This window comes from Caretta caretta, chromosome 7 (genome assembly GCF_965140235.1).
Source record: "Caretta caretta isolate rCarCar2 chromosome 7, rCarCar1.hap1, whole genome shotgun sequence".
Lineage (NCBI taxonomy): Eukaryota > Metazoa > Chordata > Testudines > Cheloniidae > Caretta > Caretta caretta.
In genome coordinates this window covers 962,646-990,643 of record NC_134212.1, presented here as the reverse complement: position 1 = coordinate 990,643, position 27,998 = coordinate 962,646, and the positions used below count along the sequence as shown (strand labels likewise).

At 59.0% G+C, this 27,998-nt stretch overlaps 1 protein-coding gene across 2 annotated transcripts; it reads right to left on the bottom strand.

Moving 5' to 3' along the window:
• Nucleotides 1-4: 4 nt before the first annotated feature.
• Nucleotides 5-21,238, bottom strand: IL17RC (interleukin 17 receptor C). Of its 2 annotated transcripts, none has more exons than XM_075130165.1 (19): nt 21,123-21,238; nt 18,357-18,378; nt 11,126-11,278; nt 9,978-10,052; nt 9,773-9,882; nt 9,298-9,409; nt 8,946-8,990; nt 7,714-7,844; nt 7,299-7,358; nt 6,379-6,433; nt 5,241-5,425; nt 4,977-5,027; nt 3,910-3,955; nt 3,682-3,803; nt 3,487-3,552; nt 3,350-3,407; nt 1,751-1,846; nt 1,313-1,351; nt 5-941 (listed from the first exon to the last, which is right to left on the bottom strand). In XM_075130165.1, exons 3-19 carry the CDS (start codon nt 11,208-11,210, stop codon nt 247-249), a joined length of 2,031 nt encoding a protein of 676 aa, XP_074986266.1. In that variant the 5' UTR covers nt 11,211-11,278; nt 18,357-18,378; nt 21,123-21,238; the 3' UTR covers nt 5-246. The 2 variants fall into 2 exon arrangements, with proteins under 2 accessions (XP_074986266.1, XP_048712432.2); XM_048856475.2 differs by lacking the exon at nt 21,123-21,238 and adding an exon at nt 20,466-21,065.
• Between the last annotated feature and the right edge of the window lie 6,760 nt (nt 21,239-27,998).

Sequence of the window (27,998 nt, the reverse complement as noted above, 5' to 3'; positions counted from 1 at the left end):
CCCGTTAGAAAAATAACCAGCCTTTATTAGGAGCATGGGGCAGTGACCCGCAGAGCCCGCCGCAGGGCAGGGGCCAGCACAGGTTTGCCCTCCAGGCCCAGCCCAGGTGGTGCAGAGACAGTGGCAGATACACTCTGGCTCTGCAGGAGAACATAAGAAGGGCCACACTGGCTCAGGCCAAAGGTCCATCTAGCCCCCTATCCTGTCTGCCGACAGTGCCCAGAGTCGCAGGGGACAGAGCCTCAGTCACGTGGAGCCCATGGCTGGAGGGAGCTCCCCAGCCTCGCTCTTGGCACCCATCGGTGCCTGTCCACTCCCAGGCAGGGCGGACGCCTGGGCTGGGCAGTGCCCATCAGGCTTCTGCAGCTGGCACTCTCGGATGGCGCGCTGCAAGCTGACGCCGATCCACAGGGAGTGCTTCTTCAGGCTGCTCTTCTGCTCCCTGCCGGCAGCAGTGCCAGCCAGCGCCAGGAGGAAGGTGGGCAGCTGGGAGGGCAGCGTGAAGATGGGCACTGTGCGGAAGAGCTCTGGGATGTCGGCCGGCCGGAGGAGATCCTCAAAGCAGGCCACCAGGTACTGGCCCCCAGCCTTGCCAGCCAGGAAATCGGGAAGGACGCAGTTGAGGGAGGCTGAGAAAGCGCTGTACGGATCGTCCCGGGGCAGCCGTTCCCCCTGCTTCCAGAGCAGCCACTCCATGCACCTGGCCACGGCGCCCCTGGAGAACAGCAGGACCACCGTGCCACCCTCCTGTAGCACCCGCAGCCGCTGGGCATGGAACCACTGCATGGGACCGATGGCACAGAGCTCAGCCCGGCTCCACATTTCCACCGACACCGCCAGCTGCAGCCGTGTCAGGGCACAGGCCAGGGTGCTCACCAGCCGCTCGAAGCCGGCGTGGTCGGGCGAGTAGAGGATCAGGGCGCGCCGGCCCCGCAGCACCCCTGCAGAGACAGAGAGGGCTGTTAGCGCTGAGCTGGGCTGAGCCAGGGAGCAGGCAGGGTGGCTCGACAGGCTGCGTGCAGCCCACTCGCCACTCCCACGCCTGGCCCCATGCTCTGCTCACTCAGGCTCTGGCAGCTCTGCCTGGCAGGGTCATAGAGACCTGCCCCCACCCCAAGCCCAGGTGTGAGGGCACATGTGCCCAGGTGCAGCATCCCACCCTGGAGAGCTGTGCCAGGGGCCCATGGCCCAGGAAAGGAAAGGCTCCTGCTCCTCCTTGCTGTCTTGGCCCTAGCCCCAGGTGCCCCAAGGTTCAGCACCCCACTCAGACCTGCTCATGCCCCCATAGGGCGTCCTCTCCCCAAGCACTCACCACCAGAGCTATAATCCTCCTTCAGCATCTTCAGCCACCCTGGAAAATAAAAGGGGGAGCCCTGGTGAATTAGCAGGTCCGGCACTGCTCCCGCACCCACCCCAGCAGAACCCGACCCACAAAATCTAGGGTGCAGGGAAGAAATGGGTGGAGCAAAACCCAGCTCGGTCTAAGGTACATCTTAGATTGGGGGGGGAGGGCAGTTGCTCAGTAGGGGGCGCTCTCCCCCTGTAGTCAGTGCTGGCCCCAGTGTGGTGCTGGGGGGGGGGTCTGTGCTCTCAAGAGGGGGGCTCAATAGGGGGTGCTCTCTCCCTGCAGTTACTGCTGGCCCCAGTGCCCCACGCAGCACTAGGGATCTGTGGAGAAGGGGACTTGGCAGGCAGGGAGTGGGGAGGGCAGTGCCATAGTGCAGCCAGGAGTGGGTTGGGGAGCTCTGACCTTTCAGATTTTCCTTCTTGAGCAGGAGCAGGAGCAGAATGCAGAAGGTGCTGAGGAGACCCCCCATCCAAGCCAGCACCCAGTGGGCACGGAGATCTGCCAGGACACAGGGGTTAGGGTTGCCAGGTTTCCGGTTTTCAACAGGAACGCCCAGTCAAAAAGGGACCCTGGCAGCTCCGGTCAGCACTGCTGACTGGGCTGTTAGAAGTCCGGTCAGAGGGGCTGGCAGACTCCCTACCTGGCTCCACGTGGCTCCCCAGAACCAGTGACACATCCCTCAGATCCTAGGCAGAGGCAGGGCCAGGGAGGCTCCGTGCACTGCCCCTGCCCAGGATCCACAGCCAATGGGAGCTGTGGGGGCAGTGCCTGCAGGCGGAGGCAGCATGCACCAAGCAGAGCCACCTGGCTGCGTTTCTGCCTAGGAGCTGAGGGACATGTCACCACTCCTCAAGGAAGAGCTGCCGAGAGCCCACACCCCAACCCCCTGCCCAAACCACTCATTTCTGACCCCACCCTGGAGTGCACTCCCCCAGCCAGAGCCCTCACCCCCTCCTGCACCACAACCCCCTGCCCCAGCTGGGTGAAAACAAGCAAGGGAGTGAGGGGGGGGGGAGCAAGCAACAGAGGAAGGGGCTGGAGTGAGCGGGGGTGGGGCCTCAGAAGGGGCGGGGCAAGAGTTTGGTTTTATGTGATTACAACATGGGCAGGTGGTGTTCAGGGCACAGGGTGGGGGGAGCGGAAGAGAAGAGAAGAGGGTTCGGGGCTGGAGCCCCTGGTGGCAGCGAATTATCCCACGGCAGGCTCCAAGGACACACACACGCAGCTTTGGACTGGCAGCTCAGCAGCTTTCCCTGCTCTCTCCAGAATTGCCACGGCCCAGGGAGTGCCTGGCCACAGGCTGACCCCTTGCCTGAGGCCCTCCTGTCACAGAGTGTGGGGGAGTCAGGGCCTGGCCCCCCACTTCCTGCGATTCACCGTGACTCTCAGCCAGCCAGTGGAACAGAAGGTTTATTAGCCAACAGGAACACAGAGCTTGTAGGCACAGAGAACAGGACCCCTCAGTCAGGTCCATCTTGGGGGGCAGGGAGGCCAGAGCCCCATCTGGGCCTCCCTCCATTTCCCCAGACAGCTCCAAACTGAAACTCTTCCCAGCAGTCTCACCCAGCCTCCCCCCGGCTCCTCCTCCAGCCTTTGTCCAGTTTCCCGGGCAAAAGGTGTCACCTGGCCCAGGTATCGTCCCTCAAGTGAAGTCATACCCTGGTATCCCATCCCCAATGCAGACAGTCCCATAAAACTCCCCTGCAATATTCCCCGGTCAATCCGCCCCACTCCCTACTCCATCACACCTCCTTTAAACCCTGCCCCTTCCAGGGAGCTGCACCCTATCCCTCCCTCCCAACAGGGCCACTAGGAGCCCCCTTCACAGGCAGGAGGGAAGGGCGGTCCCTGGGGGTCCAGCATCCCCCTCACCCCACACTGGGCTCAGCCCCAGCACTGGGTCCAACAAGCGTTGTTCAGCTCCAGAGCAGAGAGGCCCTGGCACAATGGGGGCCAGCCGCCCCCCCCCCCCCCCCCCGAGCCTCCCCCCGACATACTCACACTTCTCCAGTGAGCAGGCCCAGCCGGTGCCCACCACGCTGCCCTCAGCATCCCAGACCTGTGGAGACAGCTGCCTGTTACTGACGCAGCGCAAGGACCCATTACACCCACGGGTGCCGCTCCCGCACAGCACTGACCTGCAGACACTGCCCAGCCTGCACATCCCGTCGCAGCTGCTGCTCCAGGGCCCCCACCGCAACTCCCTGCACAGAAGGCAAAGGATGAGAATGATACAGGAGCTGCTGGGGCCGCAGCCTGCGGGGAGGGCCTGGGGAGGGGGTCCCTGCAGGCCCTGCCCTCCATGGAGCTGCATAGGGCAAGGGGCCCCTCACCATGCAGGTGGAGCTGGCCAGTGGAACGCAGGTGCCACGCTCCATGGCACAGAGCAACATGTTCCCTTGCGGGTCCCTGGTCTCCATCAGCAAGAGGTCGGCCGGCTGGCCCTGCATGGCGCCTAGGGCAGAGGAGAGGCTGAGGGGGCCACCAGGCTCAGGGGAACCCAAGCCCAGCTAGCCCCCCTTAGAGCAGAGATGGTGTCCGCGCCCCAGCGTGGCACTCACCTTCCAGCAGGCACTGCATGAGCTGGACCCGCCCACCACTCCACACCTGGAGAGACAACAGGGTCAGCAACTAGTCTAGGCAAGAGAAAGTTGTGAACTGCAGAGGTGGGGCAGATGGTTGCATTCAAGGCATAAACTTGGGGACAGGGAAGCAGCTGCGAGGGCACCTGGGGCATCCCGGGCCAGCCCTGAGGGAGCGGGAATGCCGAGCCCCGGCCCTGTGGCTCTGCTGGGGGATCCCGGGCCAGCCCGGAGGGAGCGGGAATGCCGAGCCCCGGCCCTGTGGCTCTGCTGGGGGATCCCGGGCCAGCCCGGAGGGAGCGGGAATGCCGAGCCCCGGCCCTGTGGCTCTGCTGGGGGATCCCGGGCCAGCCCGGAGGGAGCGGGAATGCCGAGCCCCGGCCCTGTGGCTCTGCTGGGGGATCCCGGGCCAGCCCGGAGGGAGCGGGAATGCCGAGCCCCCGCCCTGTGGCTCTGCTGGGGGATCCCGGGCCAGCCCCGAGAGAGCGGGAATGCCGAGCCCCGGCCCTGTGGCTCTGCTGGGGGATCCCGGGCCAGCCCGGAGGGAGCGGGAATGCCGAGCCCCGGCCCTGTGGCTCTGCTGGGGGATCCCGGGCCAGCCCGGAGGGAGCGGGAATGCCGAGCCCCGGCCCTGTGGCTCTGCTGGGGGATCCCGGGCCAGCCCGGAGGGAGCGGGAATGCCGAGCCCCCGCCCTGTGGCTCTGCTGGGGGATCCCGGGCCAGCCCCGAGAGAGCGGGAATGCCAAGCCCTGGCCCTGTGGCTCTGCTGGGGGATCCCGGGCCAGCCCGGAGGGAGCGGGAATGCCGAGCCCCCGCCCTGTGGCTCTGCTGGGGGATCCCGGGCCAGCCCGGAGGGAGTGGGAATGCCAAGCCCTGGCCCTGTGGCTCTGCTGGGGGATCCCGGGCCAGCCCGGAGGGAGCGGGAATGCCGAGCCCCGGCCCTGTGGCTCTGCTGGGGGATCCCGGGCCAGCCCGGAGGGAGCGGGAATGCCGAGCCCCGGCCCTGTGGCTCGGCCAGCTGGTGCTCCCTCTCCAGGGTCTCCTACCTGGACACACAGGTTCGGATGAGGCTGCAACGTCCCAAACTCATGGAGAGTCTGCAGGGAGGAGGGAGGGGCCATGACATGCAAACCCCAGTGCCTGAGCACACACTGCTCCACCCCCTCTCTGCTCCTGCCCCCCCCGATGCCCACCCCCCACCCCCCCATCCCCCACCTCCCCCTGCCCTTCCCCCATCCCTCCCCCAAACGACTGCCCCTTTCTCCACCCGCCCCACCTGCTTGCCCATCCCGGCCAGCAGACCCACTCACCGGCAGGGTGAGGGCCTGACGCAGGTGTGGCAGCTCATGGCAGGGCCCGGCCCTCTTCAGCCTCCAGCAGGGCACGAGCTCGGCTGGAACAGCACATGGCACCAACACAGAGCAGCTCAGCCTCCCCGCGGTGCGACGCAGCTTCAGCTGGGCCTGTGCCCACAGCCGGGTCCACGCCATAGGGTCTGCAACAGCCATGGGGCAAAGGGCTGGGCACGGCCCGCCACCACCCGCCTGCCGTTCCCCACTCCCTCTCGCTGCCAGCGGTGCCAGCCTGCTCTCTGCAGGAGCCAGCCTGGCACGGCTCACTACCCCTCCCACTACCTGATCCCAATCACCCAGAGGCCCCCCAGCTCACAGATATAACCCCTGCCCAGAGCCCCCCCATCAAGCCCAGCTCACAGGCAATCCCTGCTGAGAGCCCCCCCGTCATGAAGTTTGGGGGAGAGAGGGCCCTGCATGCCCCCCCACCCCCCGACTTCCTGCGATTCACCGGGACTCTCAGCCAGCCAGTAAAACAGAAGATTTATTAGACAACAGGAACATGGTCTAACACCGAGCTTGTAGGTGCAGAGAACAGGACCCCTAAGTCAGGTCCGTCTCGGGGGGAGGGAGGGGGAAGAGAGCCCAGACCCTGGTTCTGGCCTCCCTCCATTTCCCCAGCCAGCTCCAAACTGCCAACCCCACTCCAGCAGCCTCACCCAGCCACACACACCCCCCCGGCTCCTCCTCCAGCTTTGTCCAGTTTCCAGGGCAGAAGGTGTCACCTGGCCCCATCCCCCTCCAGGTTACCTGCTCAGGTAACTCTCTGCAGTGAAGTCACCCCTTGACATCCCATCACCATCTCGTACCAATGCAGACAGTACCAGCAAAACTCCCACACAACATCCCCAGGTCAATCCTCCATGCTTCGTCACACCCTCAACACCTGCCCAGAGCCCCCCAACTCCCGCTCCCAGCACAGACAAGACCCCCTGTCCAGAGCCCCCCCGCAACTCCTGCCCCACACCCACCCAGCGCACAGCCAACTCTCCCACCCAGACCCCCACAACTTCCCATCCCAGCACACAGACAGGAGCCCTGCCCCCCCCAGCACACCCCTCCCCAAGACAGGTATAGACGACTGTGGCCTAATTACCCTGCGTGAAGGGGCAGCGGCTGGTCCTGGGGGGATCCGGGATATCTGGCCAGACCTGGGCAAGGAACAGTGTGATCATGCCCCGCACCCTGGGGACAGTGCCCCCTGCTGGGGCCCCCACTCCACCCTGGGGAACCCCTGGGCTCTCAGTGCCCCCTACCACCCTGGGGACAGCGCCCTCTGCTGGGGCCCCCACTCCGCCCTGGGGAACCCCTGGGCTCTCAGTGCCCCCTACCACCCTGGGGACAGCGCCCTCTGCTGGGGCCCCCACTCCGCCCTGGGGAACCCCTGGGCTCTCAGTGCCCCCTACCACCCTGGGGATAGCGCCCCCTGCTGGGGCCTCCACTCCGCCCTGGGGAACCCCTGGGCTCTCAGTGCCCCCTACCACCCTGGGGACAGCGCCCCCTGCTGGGGCCCCCACTCCACCCTGGGGAACCCCTGGGCTCTCAGTGCCCCCTACCACCCTGGGGACAGCGCCCCCTGCTGGGGCCCCCACTCCACCCTGGGGAACCCCTGGGCTCTCAGTGCCCCCTACCACCCTGGGGACAGCGCCCCCTGCTGGGGCCCCCACTCCGCCCTGGGGAACCCCTGGGCTCTCAATGCCCCCTACCACCCTGGGGACAGCGCCCCCTGCTGGGGCCCCCACTCCGCCCTGGGGAACCCCTGGGCTCTCAGTGCCCCCTACCACCCTGGGGACAGCGCCCCCTGCTGGGGCCCCCACTCCACCCTGGGGAACCCCTGGGCTCTCAGTGCCCCCTACCACCCTGGGGACAGCGCCCCCTGCTGGGGCCCCCACTCCGCCCTGGGGAACCCCTGGGCTCTCAGTGCCCCCCACCCCAGGGACAGCACCCCCTGCTCCCCCCATAAGTGCCTGCCAAGTGCCAGGGCCCATGGGGAGCAGCTCCCAGCCCAGGCCCTACCTGCAGGCAGAGGCAGGGCAGCAGCTGGGCAGAGGGCAGGCTGTAGTTCTGAGGCCCCTTCTGCAGACAGGAACAGAGGAGACACTGGTCACTCGCCACCCCCCACCCTACCATGCAACTGCCAGTGCCACAAGGTGCCCCTGTGGCCCAGAGCAGGAAACTGAGGGAAGGGCTCACCCCAGGCTGCTGGCAACGCTGGGACAGAACCCAGGAGTCCTGGCTCCCAGGCCCTGGAGCTAAGATCGCAACCCCACTGCCCTCCCATGGAGAGCTGCAGGGAATAAAGGCCAGAGTGCCACTGGGGGTGTGGAGGTCCAGAGGAGCGGGGTGGGGGGTGAAGGGCACGGGGGACAGAAGGGGGGCAGGGTACCAAGTGGATAGGGAAGAGGGGTTCTGGGGCAGGCCCCTCACTCACCTCTGTCCTGAGTCCTTTGAGTCCACTTGTCTGGTTCCAGTAGAACCACATGGTGAAGTTCTGCCCCGCGGGCACATCCTGCAACTGCACCACTATGTGCTCCGGCCCCACAGAGAGGTGCAGCCTGGGCACTGCCGTGGGACAGTGAGTGAGACCCCGGCCCAGAAAGCCCTGCCCCAGGGACCCGCAGCCCAGAAAGCCCTGCCCCAGGGACCCCCCTCACTGCCCCAGGGACCCACAGCCCAGAGAGCCCTGCCCCAAGGACCCCCCTCACTGCCCCAGGGACCCGCAGCCCAGAGAGCCCTGCCCCAGGGACCCCCCCCTCACTGCCCCAGGGACCCGCAGCCCAGAGAGCCCTGCCCCAGGGACCCCCCCCTCACTGCCCCAGGGACCCGCAGCCCAGAGAGCCCTGCCCCAGGGACCCCCCCCTCACTGCCCCAGGGACCCGCAGCCCAGACAGCCCTGCCCTGGGGACCACTCACTGCCCCAGGGACCCCCAGTCCAGAGAGCCCTGCCCCAAGGACCCCCCTCACTGCCCCAGGGACCCACAGCCCAGAGAGCCCTGCCCCAAGGACCCCCCTCACTGCCCCAGGGACCCGCAGCCCAGAGAGCCCTGCCCCAGGGACCCCCCCCTCACTGCCCCAGGGACCCGCAGCCCAGAGAGCCCTGCCCCAGGGACCCCCCCCTCACTGTCCCAGGGACCCGCAGCCCAGAGAGCCCTGCCCCAGGGACCCCCCCCTCACTGCCCCAGGGACCCGCAGCCCAGAGAGCCCTGCCCCAGGGACCCCCCCCTCACTGCCCCAGGGACCCCCAGCCCAGACAGCCCTGCCCTGGGGACCACTCACTGCCCCAGGGACCCCCAGTCCAGAGCCCACCTCACTGCCCCAGGAACCCCCAGTCCAGAGAACCCCCACCTCAGGAACCACTCACTGCCCCAGGGACCCCCCAGCCAAGAGAGCCCCTGCCCCAGGGACCCTCCCCCTTACTTACTGTCCCAGTCCTGCCAGGGCCTCAGTGGGTGACCCCTGAGCTCTCTGTGCCCAGCTTCCCCTGGGCGGAGGGGCTGGAACTGACCCAGCTGCCAGGCCCAGGGGGCCATGTGAGACAGCCCCATGGGAACGGGGGAACAGGCTGCGGGGGGGGGGGAATCTGGCTCCCACAGATGCTCAGCAAGGGGGGGCCCATTAGGGAGTTGGTGACACCCGCATGAATCAGGCTTCACAAGCTCCTACCTTGGCACAGCCGGATGGCAGCCCGCGCTGCAGGCCAGGAACAGTCTGGTGGGGGGGGGGGGGAGGGGAAGGAGAGACAATGCAGGGGGGTCAGCAGGGGCCACAGACAGCTCTGGGGACAGGGGGAGGGGCCGGCAGCCACGGAGAGGGAGGGCAGGGAGAGGGGCCCTGGCAGTCATGGTGGGGAGGGGCTGACAGCCATGGGGGCAGGGAGAGGGACCAGCGGGCATGGGGGGGCTGGGAGAGAGGGAGGGCAGGGAGAGGGGCCAGCAGCAGGTTACCAATCCTGGAATCCCCCCGCCGCCCCAGGCCTGGGGGCTGTGCCGTGCTGGCATCGCGGGCGGGCACTCACCGGGCACACGGTGCGTCTGGCTCAGCACTTCCCGGTACCGGGGACTCGTGTAGGACGTGACGTGCAGCTCCCCTCGCAGGACCGCCTCAAAGCAGTGAAACCACAGGGAGCCCTGGGGGAGCAGGGGTCACTCAGCCAAGGGGGCCAAACCCAGCCCAGCCCCTCTCTCCCCCCCACCAGGGAGCCAGGGGTCACTCAGCCAAGGGGGCCCAGCCCAGCCCCTCCCCCTCTCCCCCCCAACCAGGGGGCCAGGGTCACTCAGCCAAGGGGGCCCAGCCCAGCTCCCCTCCCCCTCTCCCCCCCAACCAGGGGGCCAGGGTCACTCAGCCAAGGGGGCCCAGCCCAGCCCCCACCCCATCTGTCCTGGGGCCCGGACACGACGCCCCTTCAGTCCCCACTGGGAAGCCGAGCGCGCCCCGCGGGGCGTGGGCTCAGCCCATTCTCCCCAAAGCCCCGGCAGGGCTGGGCCACCTACCACGGTGTGGTTGGGGCGTGCCAGGGTGCGGGGCAGCTGGACCTCGAGGGCGACGCAGCGGGAGGAGGGGTACGTCTGTACCGAGAGCAGCACCCAGCTCCGCAGGGGCCCTGAGAGCGCAGGGAGCAAAGGGAGCCGTGAGCGGCAGGCAGGGCCGGCAGGCAGGGAGAGGGGCACGGGGTTGGGGCTGCCCGCAGGTCCTCACCACTGTCCCGATGCCGCAGGGCGTCCATCCCAGCTCCGTCTCGGACCCCCTCACCTGCCACCTCCTCCTGGGGCCCTAAAACAGAAACAGCCACTCAACAGGTTGTGCCCCACAGCCCGTGAGGCAGCACGTGCCCGGAGTGGGCCCCAGCCAGCCGCGCTCACACCTCTGGCACCTGGTGCCCAGCCCCAGCCCCCCGGCTGACCAAGAGCAGGCGTGCCTGGCTGGCTCAGCACAGGCCAGGCTGGGGGGCCATGGGCACCCCACACCAGGGCTGCACTAAGGCGAGGGAAATGTTACTCCTGCCTCCACTCTGCCCCTGGGGGGACAGCCCCAAGCCGCTGCCACTCACACACCTGGGGGGTGCAGCGGGGCTCTGGGGGGAGGGGGCGGAGGGAGTGGACAGAACTGGGCTCTGGGGCTGCCTTTCTGCCTGTGATGAAGTGGGGATTTTCCCTTGTTATGTTGTATCTGAGTCTTACTGTTTTGCATGAATGCTGTGTGAGCCTCAGTTTCCCTGTGTATTGCACCAATGTCTGGGTGGTGGGAATAAGCATGTGTGACTTGCGGGGGCTGCTCCAGCTGCCTGCAGGGATGCTATGGCCGCCCCTTTGTCACCTGAGACCCAGGAGGGGGATGACACCAGCTGACTCTTGGCCTGGGAAGTGAGACAAAGACCCGAGGAGCAGCAAAGGGCAGGGCAGGGGCCAGGCAGCTGGAAGGGAGTCAGTCTCTGCTGGCTTGGGGTGCAGGGGGAGGACCAGAGCCCTGGCTCTGGGCTCCCCTCCCCCAAAGATGGGCTTCACTGAAAGTCACTGATTTCTGTGCTAACAAGCTCTTCCCGACGCTGTGGTCCTGTCAACAAATAAACCTTCTGTTTTACGCTGGCGGAGAGTCACATCTGACTGCGGAATTGGGGGGCAGGACCCACTGGGCCCCCCCAGGACCCCACCTGGGCGGACTCGCTGTGGGAAGCGCATGGAGGGGCGGGGGATGCTGAATGCTCCGAGGTCAGACCCAGGAAGGTGGAAGCCGGGTGAGCTTCTTGCCCTGCAGACAGGCTGCTCCCAGAGTCCTGCCCGGCTCCGCAGGGAGCAGCTCCAGAGCATCGCCCGGGGACCCCGTGACAGGCCCCAACCTGCTCTCACCCAGCACAGCCAGCTGCAGCTCGACCTTCACGCAGGGGGAGCAGTCGGACGCTGCTGCGCAGTGCAGCACAGACTCCATCCTCATTTGGGTCGGCACCAGAACTGGGCCAGAGGCCAGCCCCACGGCCCCAGGGCTGCACAACACGTCGGCCTCTGCAGAGTGGAGAGAAAACCCTTTACCCTGACACATCCCACCCCAGGCACCGGCACAGCGCCCCCCAGCGGGCGAGGGGGCCGTGACAACGTGGGGATTGTCTGTAACACTGTTGTGAACTGTGTGACTGTGCCCAGCCCCTTGGCATCGCCGCCCTGCAGGTGCAGAAGGGTGAAAATGCTGCTCCTTGGGCACAGCAGGATACAGGAGGGCAGGTGGTTGGGGGGTCGGAAGAGGGCGGCATGGACTGGCTGGCACCGCCCCACAGCTACGGAGGACTAGAAAAGACCGGGGAGCCCCACAGCCTGAACACGGGAGAGCTACCAGTGGGACGATCTGGATGCTGGACACACGAACTCAGGGGTTGGCAGCAGGCCAGTGGGAAGAACGGGGCTCCTAGAGACACGGGTCTCTTACCTGGGACCAGTCTGAGACAGAGCAACAGACACAGAAAGGAAACCAAGGGTCTTCCCGCAGCAGCCTGGCTCCTGGGCAGCCTGGCTCCTGGGCAGCCTGGCTCCTGGGCAGCCTGGCTCCTGGGCAGCCTGGCTCCTGGGCAGCCTGGGCTCTGGCTGTCCCTTCGCTGCTCTCCGCTGAGCCAGGACTGGAACCCGGCACCAGCTGGCGTGGCACAGGGAGATACTCCGAGCGGGGGCTCGCTCAGTGGCCTGGCTGGGCAGAGCTCCCGGGGGGAGGCAGGGGCTGCAGCCCAGAGGCTCAGAGCCATTGTTGTGAAGAGGGCAAACTGAAAGTGTAACCCTGGTGCCCAAGCCAGGACATGGCACAGCCCGTCACCCACATGGCTGGCAATACCAAGGGAATTAGCCAGCTGGCACCGGATGAGGAAGAGCCCGCAATGGGAGGAAAATGGCCCATGGCTAACACAGCTGCTAACTCTTCCTCTGCTTGCCCCGCAAGAAAGGCATCCTCACGCCGGGGCTTCCAGCCAGGTCCTGGGCTTGCCTTGCTGGGCAGGGGGACTAGCCAGCCCGAGAGGTGTCAGGTGTGGAGTCCCTCGGGAAGCGCTGCTGGAGGAAGTGGCTCGCTGCATGGCCTCCAGGAACATGGAGACTTCATGGGCAGGACGCACCTGGAGCCACCTGGATGGAGATGCTGGCTAAGCCCAGACCACTACAGCCGCACCAAAGGAGGAAGGAGAACTGGCCACTGGCCCCCACAGGCAGTACCGAGCGCTCCTCCCCCCATGCAGGTCCCCCCCCATCCCAGCAACAGGAGGGGAGAGGAGGGGCAGGTCCCAGTGGCTGAGGAGCAGGAGACTCCAGTGCACCAGAGAGGAGGATGCGCAGGGTGCTGGAGGCCAGGGGCGTCCATCTGCCCCAGAAGCTGCACTCCCTGCCTGGAGCCCACACCCAAAGTGTCACGGAAAGTCACCAAGGCTCATCCGTCCCTCTGGCCACCCCCCGCGCTGCTGACCCCTGTGGGCACCGCTGCTCCCCGGCCTGCCCTTCGGCAGAGCAGCACTGCCTGCAGGGCCCTGGGGGCGAGGGCCGGGGCAGCTGGCGGAAAGTTCACAGCTGCGCAGGCACGGTTGGCAGGAGAGCTTTCCCTGACAGTGGGGTGCTGGCCGGGGCACAAGGGCTGCTGGGAAGAGATGGGATCCACCGGGCCAAGATGGGGAAGAGCATCTTCATGCACCGACTCCCCAGTCTAGTGAGTGGGGCTTTAAACTAGGTTCAAAGCTGCAGTGAGAAAAGCCCACAGGCAGCTACAGACAGGCCTGAGCAGAGAGCTAGATGCTGGGCCGGGGAGGCGTGGAAAGTCCATGGGGTCAGAGCAGCACCTGGGGGGGGGGGGGGTGGAGGGATCAGCATCTCAGCAGTCTGCACACTAAGACAAGGCACACGGGGAAGAACTGGACGCAGCAGCACATCAGGGACATTGTGCCTTAACTGGCCCCAGAGAGCTATGGGGGGTCAGTCTCTGGATAGGATCCTGGCACAGAGGGGCACAGCTCGCTCAGGAAGGACCAGGCAGGATAGAGAGGGAGGAGGGGTCTACACTTGTTCTGGGGGCCAGACGGAGGCGAGAGGCAGGCTGGTTGAAAGTCTCTGAGTAAAGACAAAAGGGGTAAAAAAGAGCGGGGGGGTAGGGACATAATAATGGGGTCTCCTCTAGCCCACCAAATCACCCAAAACACAGTTCCTGGTAATAATGGGGGGCTTCAGCTCCCCAGACAGCTGCTGGAAAAGTCAAACTTTCCAGTAAGTTTTTGGAATGTGTTGGGGACAACTTTTTGTTCTGGAAAGTGGAGAAAGTAACCAGGGTGTAGCCACGTTAGTTGGGATTCTGACCCACAGGGAGTAATTGGTAGCAAATCTGAAGGTGGAAGGCATTGGGTGAAAGCAACCAGGAGAGACTTCAGGATTCTAAGGAAAGGACAGAATAAGCAGCAGATTAAGGACAATGGAATTCAAAAAAGCAGACTTCAAAAACCTCAGAGAACTGGTAGGTCAGGGCCCATAGGGAAATCAAAGGAATAAAGGAGTTCAGGGGAGGCACAAACACACAATTACAAGCTATCCTGACATGAAGAAAAGGATAGGAAGAGTATTCAGAGGCCAGTATGACTCCATGAGGAATCTTTAATGACCTGACAATCAAAAAGGAATCCTACAAGAAGCAGATACAACTGGACAACTTCCTAAGGAGGAATACAAAAGAAAAGCACAAGTGTGTAGGGACAAAATCAGAAAGGCCAAGGCACAAAATGAGTTACACTAGCAAGAAACATAAAAGGCAAGAAGAAAAGATACTATAAATACCCTGGGGAAAGAGAAAGACAAAGAAAAGGGCAGGTGTTCTGCTTAGCAAGGCAGGAGAGCTAATAACTGATGACATCTAGAAAGCTGAGGTGTTTTAGGTTTACTTTGCTTCAATCATCACTAAAAAGGTTAATGGTGACCAGATACTCAACATAATTAATATTAACAACCAGGGGGAAGGAATGCAAGTCAAAATAAGGAAAGAACAGGTGAAAGAACATTTAGAGAAGAAGTTAGATGTATTCACCTCAGCAAGGCCGGATGAAATTCACCATGGGATACTTAAGGAACTAGCTGAAACAATCTCAGAACCGGAGTACTTGTGGCACCTTAGAGACTAACCAATTTATTTGAGCATAAGCTTTTGTGAGCTGTAGCTCATGAAAACTTATGCTCAAATAAATTGGTGAGTCTCTAAGGTGCCACAAGTCCTCCTTTTCTTTTTGCGAATACAGACTAACACGGCTGCTACTCTGAAATCTCAGAACCATTAGCAGTTATCTCTCAGAACTCCTAGAGGATGGGTCATGACCCAGAACATGGGAGAAGGGCAAACATAGCACCTATCTTTAAAAAGGGGAACAAAGTGGACCCAGGGAATTACAGTCCAATCAGCTTAACTTCAGTACCTGGAAAAATACTGGAACAAATGATTAAATTGTCAATTTCTAAGCACCTAGAGGATAATAGTGTTATAAGGAATAGCCAGCATGGATTTATCAAGGACAAATCATGCCAAACCAACCTAATTTCCTTTGTGGACAGGGTTACTGGCTTAGCGAATGGAGGGAAGCTGTAGATATGGTAAAAAGAAAGAGGAGTACTTGTGGCACCTTAGAGACTAATGCTCAAATCAATTTGTTAGCCCACGAAAGCTTATGCTAACAAATTGATTTGAGCATTAGTCTCTAAGGTGCCACAAGGACTCCTCGTTCTTTTTGCTGATACAGACTAACACGGCTAGCTCTCCGAAACCTGTAGATGTGATGTATCTTGATTTTAGTCAGGTTTTTGACACAATGCCACATGGCAGCCTCATAAGCAAACTAAAGGGGATGTGGGCTATAGCAGGGGTTTTCAAAGTTTTTTCATTTGTAGACCTCTAAAAAATGTCAAATGGAGATGCAGACCCCTTTGGAAATCTTAGACAGTCTGCAGCCCCGCAGGGGTCCACAGACCATAGGCTGAAAACCACTGGACTAGATGAAAATATTATAAGGTGAGTGCACAACTGGTTGAAAGCCTGTAGTCAAAGAGTAGTTATCAATGGTTTGCTGTCAAACTGGAAGGCTGTATCTAGTAAGAACATGAGAATGGCCAGACTGGGTCAGACCAAAGGTCCACCCAGCCCCGTGTCCTGTCTGCCGACAGTGGCCAATGCCAGGTGCCCCAGAGGGAGCGAACCCAACAGGTAATCCTCAAGTGATCCCCCCCCTGTCGCCCATCCCCAGCTTCTGGCAAACAGAGGCGAGAGACACACTCCCTGCCCACCCTGGCTAACCACCACTGATGGACCTGTCCTCCGTGGACTTGTTTAGTTTAAGGTGGTGCAATTTGGCTGTAACAACTTAGCCACCAACTACAATATTGCCACGCAGCTGCCGTAACCCGTGCTGCCTTGGCCTTGAGGCTGCTCAAAGAGGCCGTAAAACACTGGTCTCCATGGAACTTTTACTCCAAAAATTCCAGTGGCATACAGCAGACCTCTGTCATACTTTGTCCAAAATAACCAAAAACATCTCACATAAAGTATCCAAAGTATCCTCCATTAAAACTTCAGAAAAACAACAGAGTGTGGAAAGGCAGGGGGAGAGGTGGAAAGAAACCAATTAAGCCTGTCCGGTCAGTTTAAAATATAGGCTACCAGCAGCCAAGTAAGTAAACCGAGGAAAAAGAAGAAGAAAAGGACACAGTTAGCTCTGAGCCAAGAGTAGGCTCCCTAGGTTGAAACAGTTGGGAACCCTTATTCCCAGGTTCTCATTCTGGCTCTGGGAGAAGAGTGGGGGTTGTTACCGGCTCCTGCAAACCCTGCCATTCTGCACTTTGAAAATGTTTTTTTCTTCCCATTCTTTCTCTCCACTCCCCCAGGACCAAGTCCCAGCTCCAGTCTCTAAAGGTAGTCTGTTAACTCTGCTTTTGACTTTAAACCCTGTTGTGCCAAATCATCTTTAACCACCCCTAACTAATTTACAACCCTTCAGCAGCCCTTGCTGAAGCAGCACCAAACTTGAAAGATTCCTGGCAGCTTCCCATAATGCTGCCCTCACTTCAAACCTCTCACAAGGGGACTGAAGTGCCTCCTTTCCCTGGAAGGCATTCAGTCCCCATGGGCAGGGACCTTCTTCCACTACCCATATACCAAGGAGGGTGGGCTCCTCAGCCACCCCCATCCCTCTGGGTCCCCTAACACTTCCTCCATTTCCTTTTTAATCTCATCCCAGGGTGACCCCTGCACCTGGTTTGGGCCCTGATTCTTCCTTATCCATTTATCCAAAAAATCCTTTACCCTGGCTTGCCAGAACCCGCAACTACCATCACGAGAGTTCGCGATACCCCCTCCAAGCAAAAAGAAGAGGAGGACTTGTGGCACCTTAGAGACTAACCAATTTATTTGAGCATGAGCTTTACTGAGCTACAGCTCATTGGTTAGTCTCTAAGGTGCCACAAGTACTCCTTTTCTTTTTGCGAATACAGACTGACACGGCTGTTACTCTGAAATCCCTCCAAGCAGCTGCACAGACTGTTGGGGAGGGGGACTTACAGGCTGCCACTCACCTATCGGATGCGATGCATCCGAGTGAGTCACCAGCACCAAGATGTTAGGGGGCTTATTCTTTCACCCACTTACTTCCCTGGTCCTTCTTGCATGAACAGAGAGCAACAATACCCCAAGTCCAAGGTGCAAACAATTCGATGTTTATTGGGATGAACTTCCAGCAAGAGATGATTCCAGTTTCCTTCCTTAGTGTCCCCCTTCCCAGCTCTGACACCACAGAGGCTTACCTGTGTCCCTGTTCCCATTCCTGCCCTTAGCCAAACATGATTCCAATTTCCCCACCCCCATTCCCTGTTCCCATTTTCCCCACACCCACCCACTTCCTGATTGACTGCAGACTATATAGTAAAACTTGAGTTCTGCTTAGCTATACCTTAACCAATCATTTTACTAAAATTTAACTAACCAATCCTAACATATTGTAACATGATTATGTAACCAATTATATTCCACCACCTTAATTAGTTTACACCCAGCAAAATTAATTATACAGCAAACAGAAACAATCACAGAACCAGACAGAGATTATACAGACAAACAAGAGGGAAAGGGGGACTCCAGTGATAGAACAAACACAGAAATGAGGATTTCACATCCCAGCTATTGATAAGTGAGTTCTTGCCAGACAGGATGCTACCAAACTAAGTTTCCTTTTACATCTTCTAGGCACTTCCCTTTCTCTGGAGGCCATAGGCGTTGTCAGGACAGGATTGTATTCGTAACAGCCCAACATCACCTTATTTCAGTGTGACTAGTTTGGAATGTGAGGATGTGACCAGTCGCTTCCCAGCTTATGGCTGCCTCTGTTGCTTAGCCAGAGATCTTAGCCTAAGCACAGGGCCTCAGACTGTCACATAAGAGAAGGCCCTTACACCGGCAGACAGTGATTTTGATTCTTTCTTTTATCACTTGGCTAGTTCTAGAGGTATAAGACTACACCTAAATTTTTAGAGCATAGGCCTTTACAGACAAGCCTGAATATCTATATCCTAACAGTGGGGCCCATCAGGGTCAGGCCTGGGTCCAGTACTAGTCAATATTTTTATTAATGGACTTGGATAATGGAGTGGAAATGCGCTTATAAAATCAGCAGCTGACACCAACCTGGGAGGGGTTACAAGCACTTTAGAAGGCAAGATTAGAATTCAAAATTACCTTGGGAAAATAGAGAATTGGTCTGAACTCAACGAGATGAAATTCAGTAAAGTGCAAAGCACTTCACTTAGGAAGGAAAAATCAAAAGCACAACTCTGTGCCCTGTGTTCATGGCACAGCTGGGCACCGGGGACCCTCAGACCCATTGAGCGAGACGGGTAGCTGCGTCATGTGTCTCTCCACTGTGCTTGATGGACAGGCTGTGGGAGCCTAGTGACCCTGGGGACCCAGACACCAGGGTCATGTGCCCCCAGCCCCACCTGGGGAGAGATCATGCCCTGACCCCTGCTAGGGGGGAGGGAGGAATTCCACCTGCCCACCCCCCACGCTTCCCCAGAAACGGCGCTGCAATAGGGCACTTACCCAGCAGCCAGCAGGACAGGCCCTGCAGGAAAAGAAGGGAAAGATCAGGGAGAAACCAGGTCCTCAGCATTCACATGCTAGGACCCCCCCTACACAGCCAACGACCCATCCCCACAGCGCCCCCTGCTGGGAGCCCCCCCCCCTCAGCCAGCGCCCTGCCCCGTCCCCACGGCGCCCCCTGCTGGGAGCCCCCCCCTCAGCCAGCGCCCTGCCCCGTCCCCACAGCGCCCCCTGCTGGGAGACCCCCCCCCCTCAGCCAGCGCCCTGCTGGGAGACCCCCCCCCCCTCAGCCAGCGCCCTGCCCCGTCCCCACGGCGCCCCCTGCTGGGAGACACCCCCCCCCCTCAGCCAGCGCCCTGCCCCGTCCCCACGGCGCCCCCTGCTGGGAGACACCCCCCCCCCTCAGCCAGCGCCCTGCCCCGTCCCCACGGCGCCCCCTGCTGGGAGACCCCCCCCCCTCAGCCAGCGCCCTGCCCCGTCCCCACGGCGCCCCCTGCTGGGAGACACCCCCCCCTCAGCCAGCGCCCTGCCCCGTCCCCACGGCGCCCCCTGCTGGGAGACCCCCCCCCTCAGCCAGCGCCCTGCCCCGTCCCCACGGCGCCCCCTGCTGGGAGACCCCCCCCCCTCAGCCAGCGCCCTGCCCCGTCCCCACGGCGCCCCCTGCTGGGAGACCCCCCCCCCCTCAGCCAGCGCCCTGCCCCTTCCCCACGGCGCCCCCTGCTGGGAGACACCCCCCCTCAGCCAGCGGCCTGCCCCGTCCCCACGGCGCCCCCTGCTGGGAGCCACCCCCCCCTCAGCCAGCGCCCTGCCCCGTCCCCACGGCGCCCCCTGCTGAGACAGGCCAGGGCTGCATGAGCCAGGAGCCCCCCCAAGCCTCCCTCATTCCAGCAGTGGCTCTAGGCGACACAGACCTCGTGGGCACTCTGTGCCCGGCCCTGTGGGGGGCCAGACTGGGGTCAGTGTCACCCATGCTGTGTGATGGGACAGAGCAGGGCACCGAGCCCACGGCCTGACCCCACGGGGGATTAGTGGCAGACCGAGCCCCACGGCCTGACCCCCACTGGCTCTCCCCTGGCTGCAAGCAGGGTGCTGCAGCCCACAGCCCGGCCCCTCACTCATGGGGCCAGGAACCCGGCCAGCCCTGCACCGGCTGGCCCCGTCTCCATGGCCACAAGCACCAGGCCGGGGTTTATGGCCTCCGCACACGAGCTTCCAGGCCTGGCTGGTTTGTTAGCTGAGCAAACAGCAGCGCCAAGGCCCACGCCCAGCTCTCCCTGTCTGGCGGAGGGCCTGCTCCACCGCCCTGCGTCAGGGGCCCACCCTCCCTGCCAGTGCCCCATGACGGGGGGGGGGGGGGGTCGCCCCATCCAGCGACTAAGGGGGGGGGGCCGGGCCCCGTCACACTCATCACCTGCTCAGAGCGGCCGAAGGGGCTCCCCCAGGCCAACCGAGGCCCCCTCTGGTTCCGCCTGAGCCAGGCCCCTACACCTCCCCCGCCTCCTCCCCCCCATGTCCCCCCCAGCTCGCGTGCCCCAGCCCCTCCTGCCACTCTCACTGCAGCGGGAGGGCGCGTGGGGAGGCATTCACGGGGTGTTTCTCTTGGCAGGTGGTTTGGGGGTGAATTAGCTCTGGGTACCCCCAGCACAGGCCAGCCCCAGGGCACAGCCTGTCCCGTCCCAGTCCCCAAGTCCTTGGCACCAGCCAGTGGAACACAGACCCACTCACCCCATTTGCTCCTGGGGCACCTGTCCCCAGGCAGGGCACCCCGCCGGGAATTGCCCTTCCCTGCCCCCCTCCTGCCAGGAGAGGGGCGCTCTGCGGCAGCCTCCCAGCCAGAGGCTGGATCGGGCCACGGGCAGAGCAGGGGACGCCAAGGCCGTGCCAGGCAGTTGGGCCAGTTACCAGCATAAACAGATACCAACACCTGCAGGCCTGTGGGTGGTGAGGATGGGCCAGGGGAGGCAACCAGGGCTGGAGTGTTGGGGGGGGGGGGGGAGCATTATCTTTACTCAACAGCCCCCAACCCGCCCACACCCCATCACTGGCCCCCCCACAGCAGAGCCCCCTCCAGAGCAGCAGTAGGGAGCCCCAATCCCAGCTCATACATACCTGGGAGCAGCTGACAGAGTCCGGGGGGGCGCGGAGCCCCACTCTGGGCATGAGCAGGAGGAAGAGCCCTAAGCCCACAGCCTGCATCTCCGGGGCCTGCAGGGTCAGAGCCAGCGCCAGGGGCTGTCCCCGCCAGCCATGAGGGGCTCCAGCGGGGAGCCCCTTCCCCTTGAAGGGCCAGCACCCAGCTCAGGCCTCCCTTCAGACCGGGCTCCCAGGTCCTGGGGTCCTCCAGGGAGTAGCTGGCCCCCACAACAAGGGCACCTGACTCAGGACTTCCCACTCAGGCCCACGGCCCCAGCCAGGCACCGTGCAGAGGGGGTTGGCATAGCCAGCCCAGCCCTGGGCTTCCAGCTGGCTGAACTCAGCTCAGTGCTCTGGTCTGTGCTGCCCCGCACACAGGCTCAGCTCAGCTCTGCCCTTTCCTTTCCTTTCCTTTGCCTTGTCTCCCCTCCCCTAGCCTCAGGCTGCCAGGCAAAGGGCAGGTGGGTTCAAGCCCAGCTTCCTGCTGCTGCTCCCACACACCTGGGTCCTAGTGCAGCCGCCAGGGGTAGGGCGGGGCCAGCCAGGTGCACACAAGCCCTGATTGGGTTCATGGGTAACCTGGCCTGGGCTTAGGGGTGTTGTGGGAGGAACAATATCTTTTATCCGCCCTACCTCGGTTGTGAGGGAGACAAGCTTCGGAGCAGCACAGAGCTCTTCCTCAGGGCTGGGAGAGGGACTGTGGGGGTCCCAGCCGCACAAGGGGAAAGGAATTGTTTGTCTTCAGCAGTTAACATGGATTTCCAGGGCCCATTCAAGGGGAAGCGGGCCCTTTAACTTAAGCCGCCCCACCCCCAGTCATGGGGGGAGGAAGCGGGGAAGCAGCTGGGGGCGGTTGTTAGTGGGTTACAGACTGTCGTAATAAGCAGAGTCATTTGGAATGCTTGGTTTGGGATAATTGCAACCTCCCTGTCATGCTGAGCCCTCACTTCCTGCAGCCCCTCTCGCTGTAACTCCATCTCCTAGGCTGGGGGGACGGGACTGGAGGGGGCATGTGGCCTTCGTGCTTTTAAACAATCATAAGTTTCAGACTCAGGCACTAAACAAGAGACCCAAGCGAATGCTTCCCTGTGGTATTTTTATGTCCTAGCAACCCTCCCACCATTTTTAGAGGTATCCCAAAGCCGTGCAGCGCTACCAAAGCTGTGTTAGTGAGGGGCAGGGAGAGGCCAGTACCTGAGTCCCACAGCCAGTGGCTCCCCCCGTGTGCCTGCCTCCCTGCACAGCAGTGCCGTGCGAACCCTTTGAGCACTGAGGCCCAACCCTCCATGCAGCCACAGGCCCCCAAAACAACGGCATTGGGCCAAGTCATCTCGCACTCGGGTCGCTGAACTTGTGACGGGTCTCCCTCGACCGCTGAGCCGGTGTAGGAGAGCGTGGTGCTTGGTGAGGTATTGCTGAGGTCCCACGTCAGAGGTTCCCGGAGCCAGTGGAACTGCAGCGATTACCTCCAGCCGCTGTATTATCAGTGAAAAGAACAGGAGGACTTGTGGCACCTTAGAGACTAACCAATTTATTTGAGCATGAGCTTTCCTGAGCTACAGTATGCATCCGATGAAGGGAGCTGCAGCTCACGAAAGCTTATGCTCAGATAAATTGGTTAGTCTCTAAGGTGCCACAAGTCCTCCTGTTCTTTGTGCGGATACAGGCTAACACGGCTGCTCCTCTGAGACCTGTATTATCAGTGCGGCTGAGGAGCCTCTTTGGCTCCCTCCGGTCTGTCCTGCTCTGTGCAATGCAGAGCAGCGTGCAGGGCCACGCACTGCCCGAGACGTGCAAGTGTCTACACTGAAACTTGCCGTCCCCCCGCCCCGATGGAAGGGCCCCGTTACGCCGCCAGCATCCCACCAGCTCCCGAGTGGCGCTGAGCCACACGCGATGCATCGAGGCTGACGTAGCGCAAGTGCCGACACTGCGTTACCGATGTCAACTCTGACAGGCCTCCAGCAGCTGTCCCACAATGCCCCACGCTGACCGCTCTGGTCACAACTGTGATCGCCACTGCCCAGGGAGCCCCCTCCCCCAAAGCCCCTTTTCCTGGTTGTCCCACTTCGCGAGAGCACCTCTATCTGCTCTCCAGTGATGTGCACAACTTCCCACACGACCCTCTCAGCCCCGCGCTCCAGCCACGCTCTCCTGGCCCTGGGGGAGAGGCAGCTCCAACCAGCCGTAGAAGCAGTGACATCTAGGAGCAGATTGCACTGGGGATGCAGAAGCAGGAGCACGCCGGGGCCACCAGCGGTGCCGCGTGACAGCCAAGGAGCTGCGGCAGGCAGAGCAGAAGGCCGGGGAGGCCAACAAGTGATCAGGTGCCAAGCACGCCATCCTCAGCAGAGCCCCCTCTGCCACCCCAGAGACCACTGGGAGCCCAAGTCCCAGGGCCCTGCTATGAACAGCAAGCAGGAGGAGGAGCATGTGACAGAGGATGAGGGAGGCAACCTAGTGACAGAGGATGTGGAAAAAGCTAATGTACTCAATGCTTTTTTTGCCTCTGTTTTCACTAACAAGGTCAGCTCCCAGACTGCTGCGCTGGGCATCGCAAAATGGGGAAGAGATGGCCAGCCCTCTGTGGAGATAGAGGTGGTTAGGGACTATTTAGAAAAGCTGGACGTGCACAAGTCCATGGGGCCGGACGAGTTGCATCCGAGAGTGCTGAAGGAATTGGCGGCTGTGATTGCAGAGCCATTGGCCATTATCTTTGAAAACTCGTGGCGAACCGGGGAAGTCCCGGATGACTGGAAAAAGGCTAATGTAGTGCCCATCTTTAAAAAAGGGAAGAAGGAGGATCCTGGGAACTACAGGCCAGTCAGCCTCACCTCAGTCCCTGGAAAAATCATGGAGCAGGTCCTCAAAGAATCAATCCTGAAGCACTTGCATGAGAGGAAAGTGATCAGGAACAGCCAGCATGGATTCACCAAGGGAAGGTCATGCCTGACTAATCTAATCGCCTTTTATGATGAGATTACTGGTTCTGTGGATGAAGGGAAAGCAGTGGATGTATTGTTTCTTGACTTTAGCAAAGCTTTTGACACGGTCTCCCACAGTATTCTTGTCAGCAAGTTAAGGAAGTATGGGCTGGATGAATGCACTATAAAGTGGGTAGAAAGCTGGCTAGATTGTCGGGCTCAACGGGTAGTTATCAATGGCTCCATGTCTAGTTGGCAGCCGGTATCAAGTGGAGTGCCCCAAGGGTTGGTCCTGGGGCCGGTTTTGTTCAATATCTTCATAAATGATCTGGAGGATGGTGTGGATTGCACTCTCAGCAAATTTGCGGATGATACTAAACTGGGAGGAGTGGTAGATACGCTGGAGGGGAGAGATAGGATACAGAAGGACCTAGACAAATTGGAGGATTGGGCCAAAAGAAATCTGATGAGGTTCAATAAGGATAAGTGCAGGGTCCTGCACTTAGGACGGAAGAACCCAATGCACAGCTACAGACTAGGGACCGAATGGCTAGGCAGCAGTTCTGCGGAAAAGGACCTAGGGGTGACAGTGGACGAGAAGCTGGATATGAGTCAGCAGTGTGCCCTTGTTGCCAAGAAGGCCAATGGCATTTTGGGATGTATAAGTAGGGGCATAGCGAGCAGATCAAGGGACGTGATCGTTCCCCTCTATTCGACATTGGTGAGGCCTCATCTGGAGTACTGTGTCCAGTTTTGGGCCCCACACTTCAAGAAGGATGTGGATAAATTGGAGAGAGTCCAGCGAAGGGCAACAAAAATGATTAGGGGTCTGGAACACATGAGTTATGAGGAGAGGCTGAGGGAGCTGGGATTGTTTAGCCTGCAGAAGAGAAGAATGAGGGGGGATTTGATAGCTGCTTTCAACTACCTGAAAGGGGGTTCCAAAGAGGATGGCTCTAGACTGTTCTCAATGGTAGCAGATGACAGAACGAGGAGTAATGGTCTCAAGTTGCAGTGGGGGAGGTTTAGGTTGGATATTAGGAAAAACTTTTTCACTAGGAGGATGGTGAAACACTGGAATGCGTTACCTAGGGAGGTGGTAGAATCTCCTTCCTTAGAGGTTTTTAAGTTCAGGCTTGACAAAGCCCTGGCTGGGATGATTTAACTGGGATTTGGTCCTGCTTCGAGCAGGGGGTTGGACTAGATGACCTTCTGGGGTCCCTTCCAACCCTTATATTCTATGATTCTATGATTCTATGTGTTGTGATGGGTATGTTGTAATATGCTAGAGGCCGTATGGGCCTAGAATAAATGCTGTATGCTTGGCATGAGTATGTGAGTTGTGTGTTGGCAACTGAAGCAAAGATTTAAGGTTATGAGCTGTCAAGAATTGTCTGTGCAAAACAAACTTTGTCACGTCCATAAGAGGAAATGGAACGTCTTGGATTATGGCGGCCTGCCCGGAACTGCTCTCCTGGAGGTATGGATGAAAGGCTTAGTAAACAGACAAAGAGCTAATGACGTGATGGTCTGGTCTGTAGAAAAGGTTGCTGGCTATAGCTGAAGTTGGAGTCAGACTCCAACCCAGAGCGCTGAAAAAGAGGCGTGTACTGTGGGGCTCCCCACACCTTGTGATCAGACTGAATTTCAACTGGCCATCAGGATTTCCTTCAGATCATCAGACTCTGGTGTAGTGTGAAAGGAGTGGGAATGTGGACTGAGTGGGGTTTATATTGTAATCAATAAAAATATTTAGAGTATTATATACCAACACTGTGTCCGGTATCTGCCTGCTCCCCCATCCCGTAGGGAGGCCTCTATCAGAGCCAAACATTTGGTGGAGAATGCGAGCAGCGATCCCGCTACCTCTCGCATTTGGCGGAGAATTGCAGGGGGGGAGGGAGAGATATAAGGAGTGCCAGATTGTGAGACGGGGTCTGACAGTGTTGGGGGAGTCTAAAGGGTGACTCCTTATTTGTGGGATTTGTAAGACTAAAAGTACGCTTGGGGAGATACTGCGTGGAGTTTTGGGAACGTGCTATATTAAGTATAAGTGAGTGCGTGCGGGGAGATACTGTGCGAGGTTATTGAGATAATGTTTAAAAAGAGTAAAGGGGTAGAGGAGGCACCCCAATGGATTAAAGTTAAAGCCCCTTCTGTGTTAGAGAAGGAGATTATTGCATTTGGGACCTGCCCTTGGATGGAGGGTGCAGTGGAACTTGATGTGATAATTGATACATTAGAAAACATGTTGGAGAAGTATGTACACCTATACAAGCCTAATGCCAGCAAGAAGCAGGCAGCTGTGATATGGTTGTTGTGGTGGGCTACAAAAAAGGTAATTGAATACAAGGGGGAGGCGTGTGCAGGGCTACAGACCCTGCAAGAACATTTTAAAATCTGCCAGGAAATTTTAGAGAAGGAAGTGAGGCAAGCACAAATAATGCAGACTCATTTGGAACAGCTGGGAAAACAAACCAGAGAACTGGAAAGGAGAAGGATGGAATGGGGACACGGGCAAGGCTCTCCAACATCAGCTGGGAAGGGAATACTGGGGAACAGACTCTGCCCGTGTGTAGCGCTATGAATATGTTTGCTTGGAATTAACCCCAATAAACATCATTTTGCCTGCACTTTGGACTTCTGGTCTCTGTCTGTGTAACAAGAGCCAGGGGAGAGGGTGAAGGAAAGGAGGCACTTAAGGCAAAAACAAAGTTAATAGACCATCTTAAGAGACAGGAGCTGTGACTTGCTCAGAGTGAAAAAAAGAAAAAAAAAAGGTTTTGAAGTGAAAAAGGGAGAGTGAATAGGTTAACCCCTGAAGTTGCTCAGAAACAATTAACTGCAACAGAGAATGGCACTTCTGCAATTCAATTGAGGTGCAAACAAAAGCAAAGAAAAAAAAGCACAGGGTAAGGCAGCTGTACTGCACCTTAAAGAACCGAATGCAGAAGTAAGGGATTTAAAATAAGTGAAGAGTTACAAGTAGCTTTTGAAAAAATTAATACTACAGACTCTGTAGGGAAGGAAACACTTTGGAGTTGTGAAAATGTTAAAAAGTAACATTTGTGGTGTTATAAAAAGGGAATTGATTATGTATTATTATTTGATGATGATTGATTATTGGTTTAATAATAAAACCCAGTTATGTCAATATAAATATATGTGAGGTACAGTCACACTGAGTGGAACCGTGGTAGTTAAACAAATTATCCAAGGGGGTCAGGTAGAGTGGCTACTGCTACCAGGATGTGTTATCCCCAGAAGGCTTTACAACTATTCTGAGGGGAAATGGACCCTTTTCCCACAGGAATAGTTTGTAATCAAAATCACTAGATATGTATATATATATTGTGACGGAGCTGGGAGTGGGGCAGATTGACCTGGGAATGTCACAGGGGAGTTTTACTGGAACTGTCTGCATGGGGGATGGGATAGCGGGGGGGGCTTCACTTGAGGGAAGATACCTAAGCCTGTAACCTGAGCCAGGAGGGGGGTTGGGGGCGTGGTGACACTTTTTGCCCTGGAAGCTGGACAAAGGCTGGAGGAGGAGCCGGGGGGAGGCTGGGGGAGTCGGCTGGAGGGGGTTTTGAGTTGGGAGTGGTCTGGGGAAACGGAGGGGACCCCAAGTCTGGGGTCTAAGCTCCCTGCCCCCCAGAAGACCTGTCTGAGGGGTCCAGGTTGTACCTACAAGCTCTGTTTTGGACTGTGTTCCTGTCATCCAATAAACCTTCCGCTTTACTGGCTGGCTGAGAGTCATGGTGAATAGCAGGAAGAGGGGGTGCAAGGCCCTGACTCCTCCACACTCCGTGACATATATATATATATGGGTGGGGATGTGTGTGTGTGTGTGAGAGAGGTTTTTATTGGAACTTGACTGCCTTTGATTATACAAGATGGAAATGTAATCTGGTACCGTATTATACAAAAATAATTAAAGCATCGCAAGGGATATTAGGCAAAAAAGAATTTGTGTATGTAAATATTTGTGTGTAATTATGTAAGGTTTTAAGGACCTAAACCAACACTCATGGTTTGTAAAATCCTGTTTGTAGGTTTAAGATAAATTGGGTTTGTTTTGTTTTTAAATAAAAAAAATAATGCCACTCAAGCTCCATTTGAATCTCGCATCCAAAGTTGCAGCATTGCCAGACTCTTTGCCAGACAGGGCCAGATAGTGTGAGGTGGCTTTGGTATTAAGCATTTAGCACTTTGGGTACTTCAATGTGTTTATAAAGTTTAATATCTTTTTAAATGAGGACCAAAGAATATGGCCATGGCAGGGGCAGCCACAACTGGGAAAAAGGAGAGAGATTCTGGATCCCTTTTTTTTGTTTGTTTTTTTTGTAATAAATAGCAGCTAAGTACTGCGGGAGGGGCACAAAAAGTTAAAAGACAGACAGTGTACCACCTCTGAAGCAAGAGCAGGGGTGAAATGTACAAAAGAAGCAATGTCAGAAACAGGAGCCTTGAAGTGGCTCTAAGCAATCAGACTGTCACAATGCTAAACCTTGAAATAAATGCTAGTGAGTAACCTTGGAACAATGTATAATGTGTGTAATTTTGGGGGGGAAATGTTAAGCAT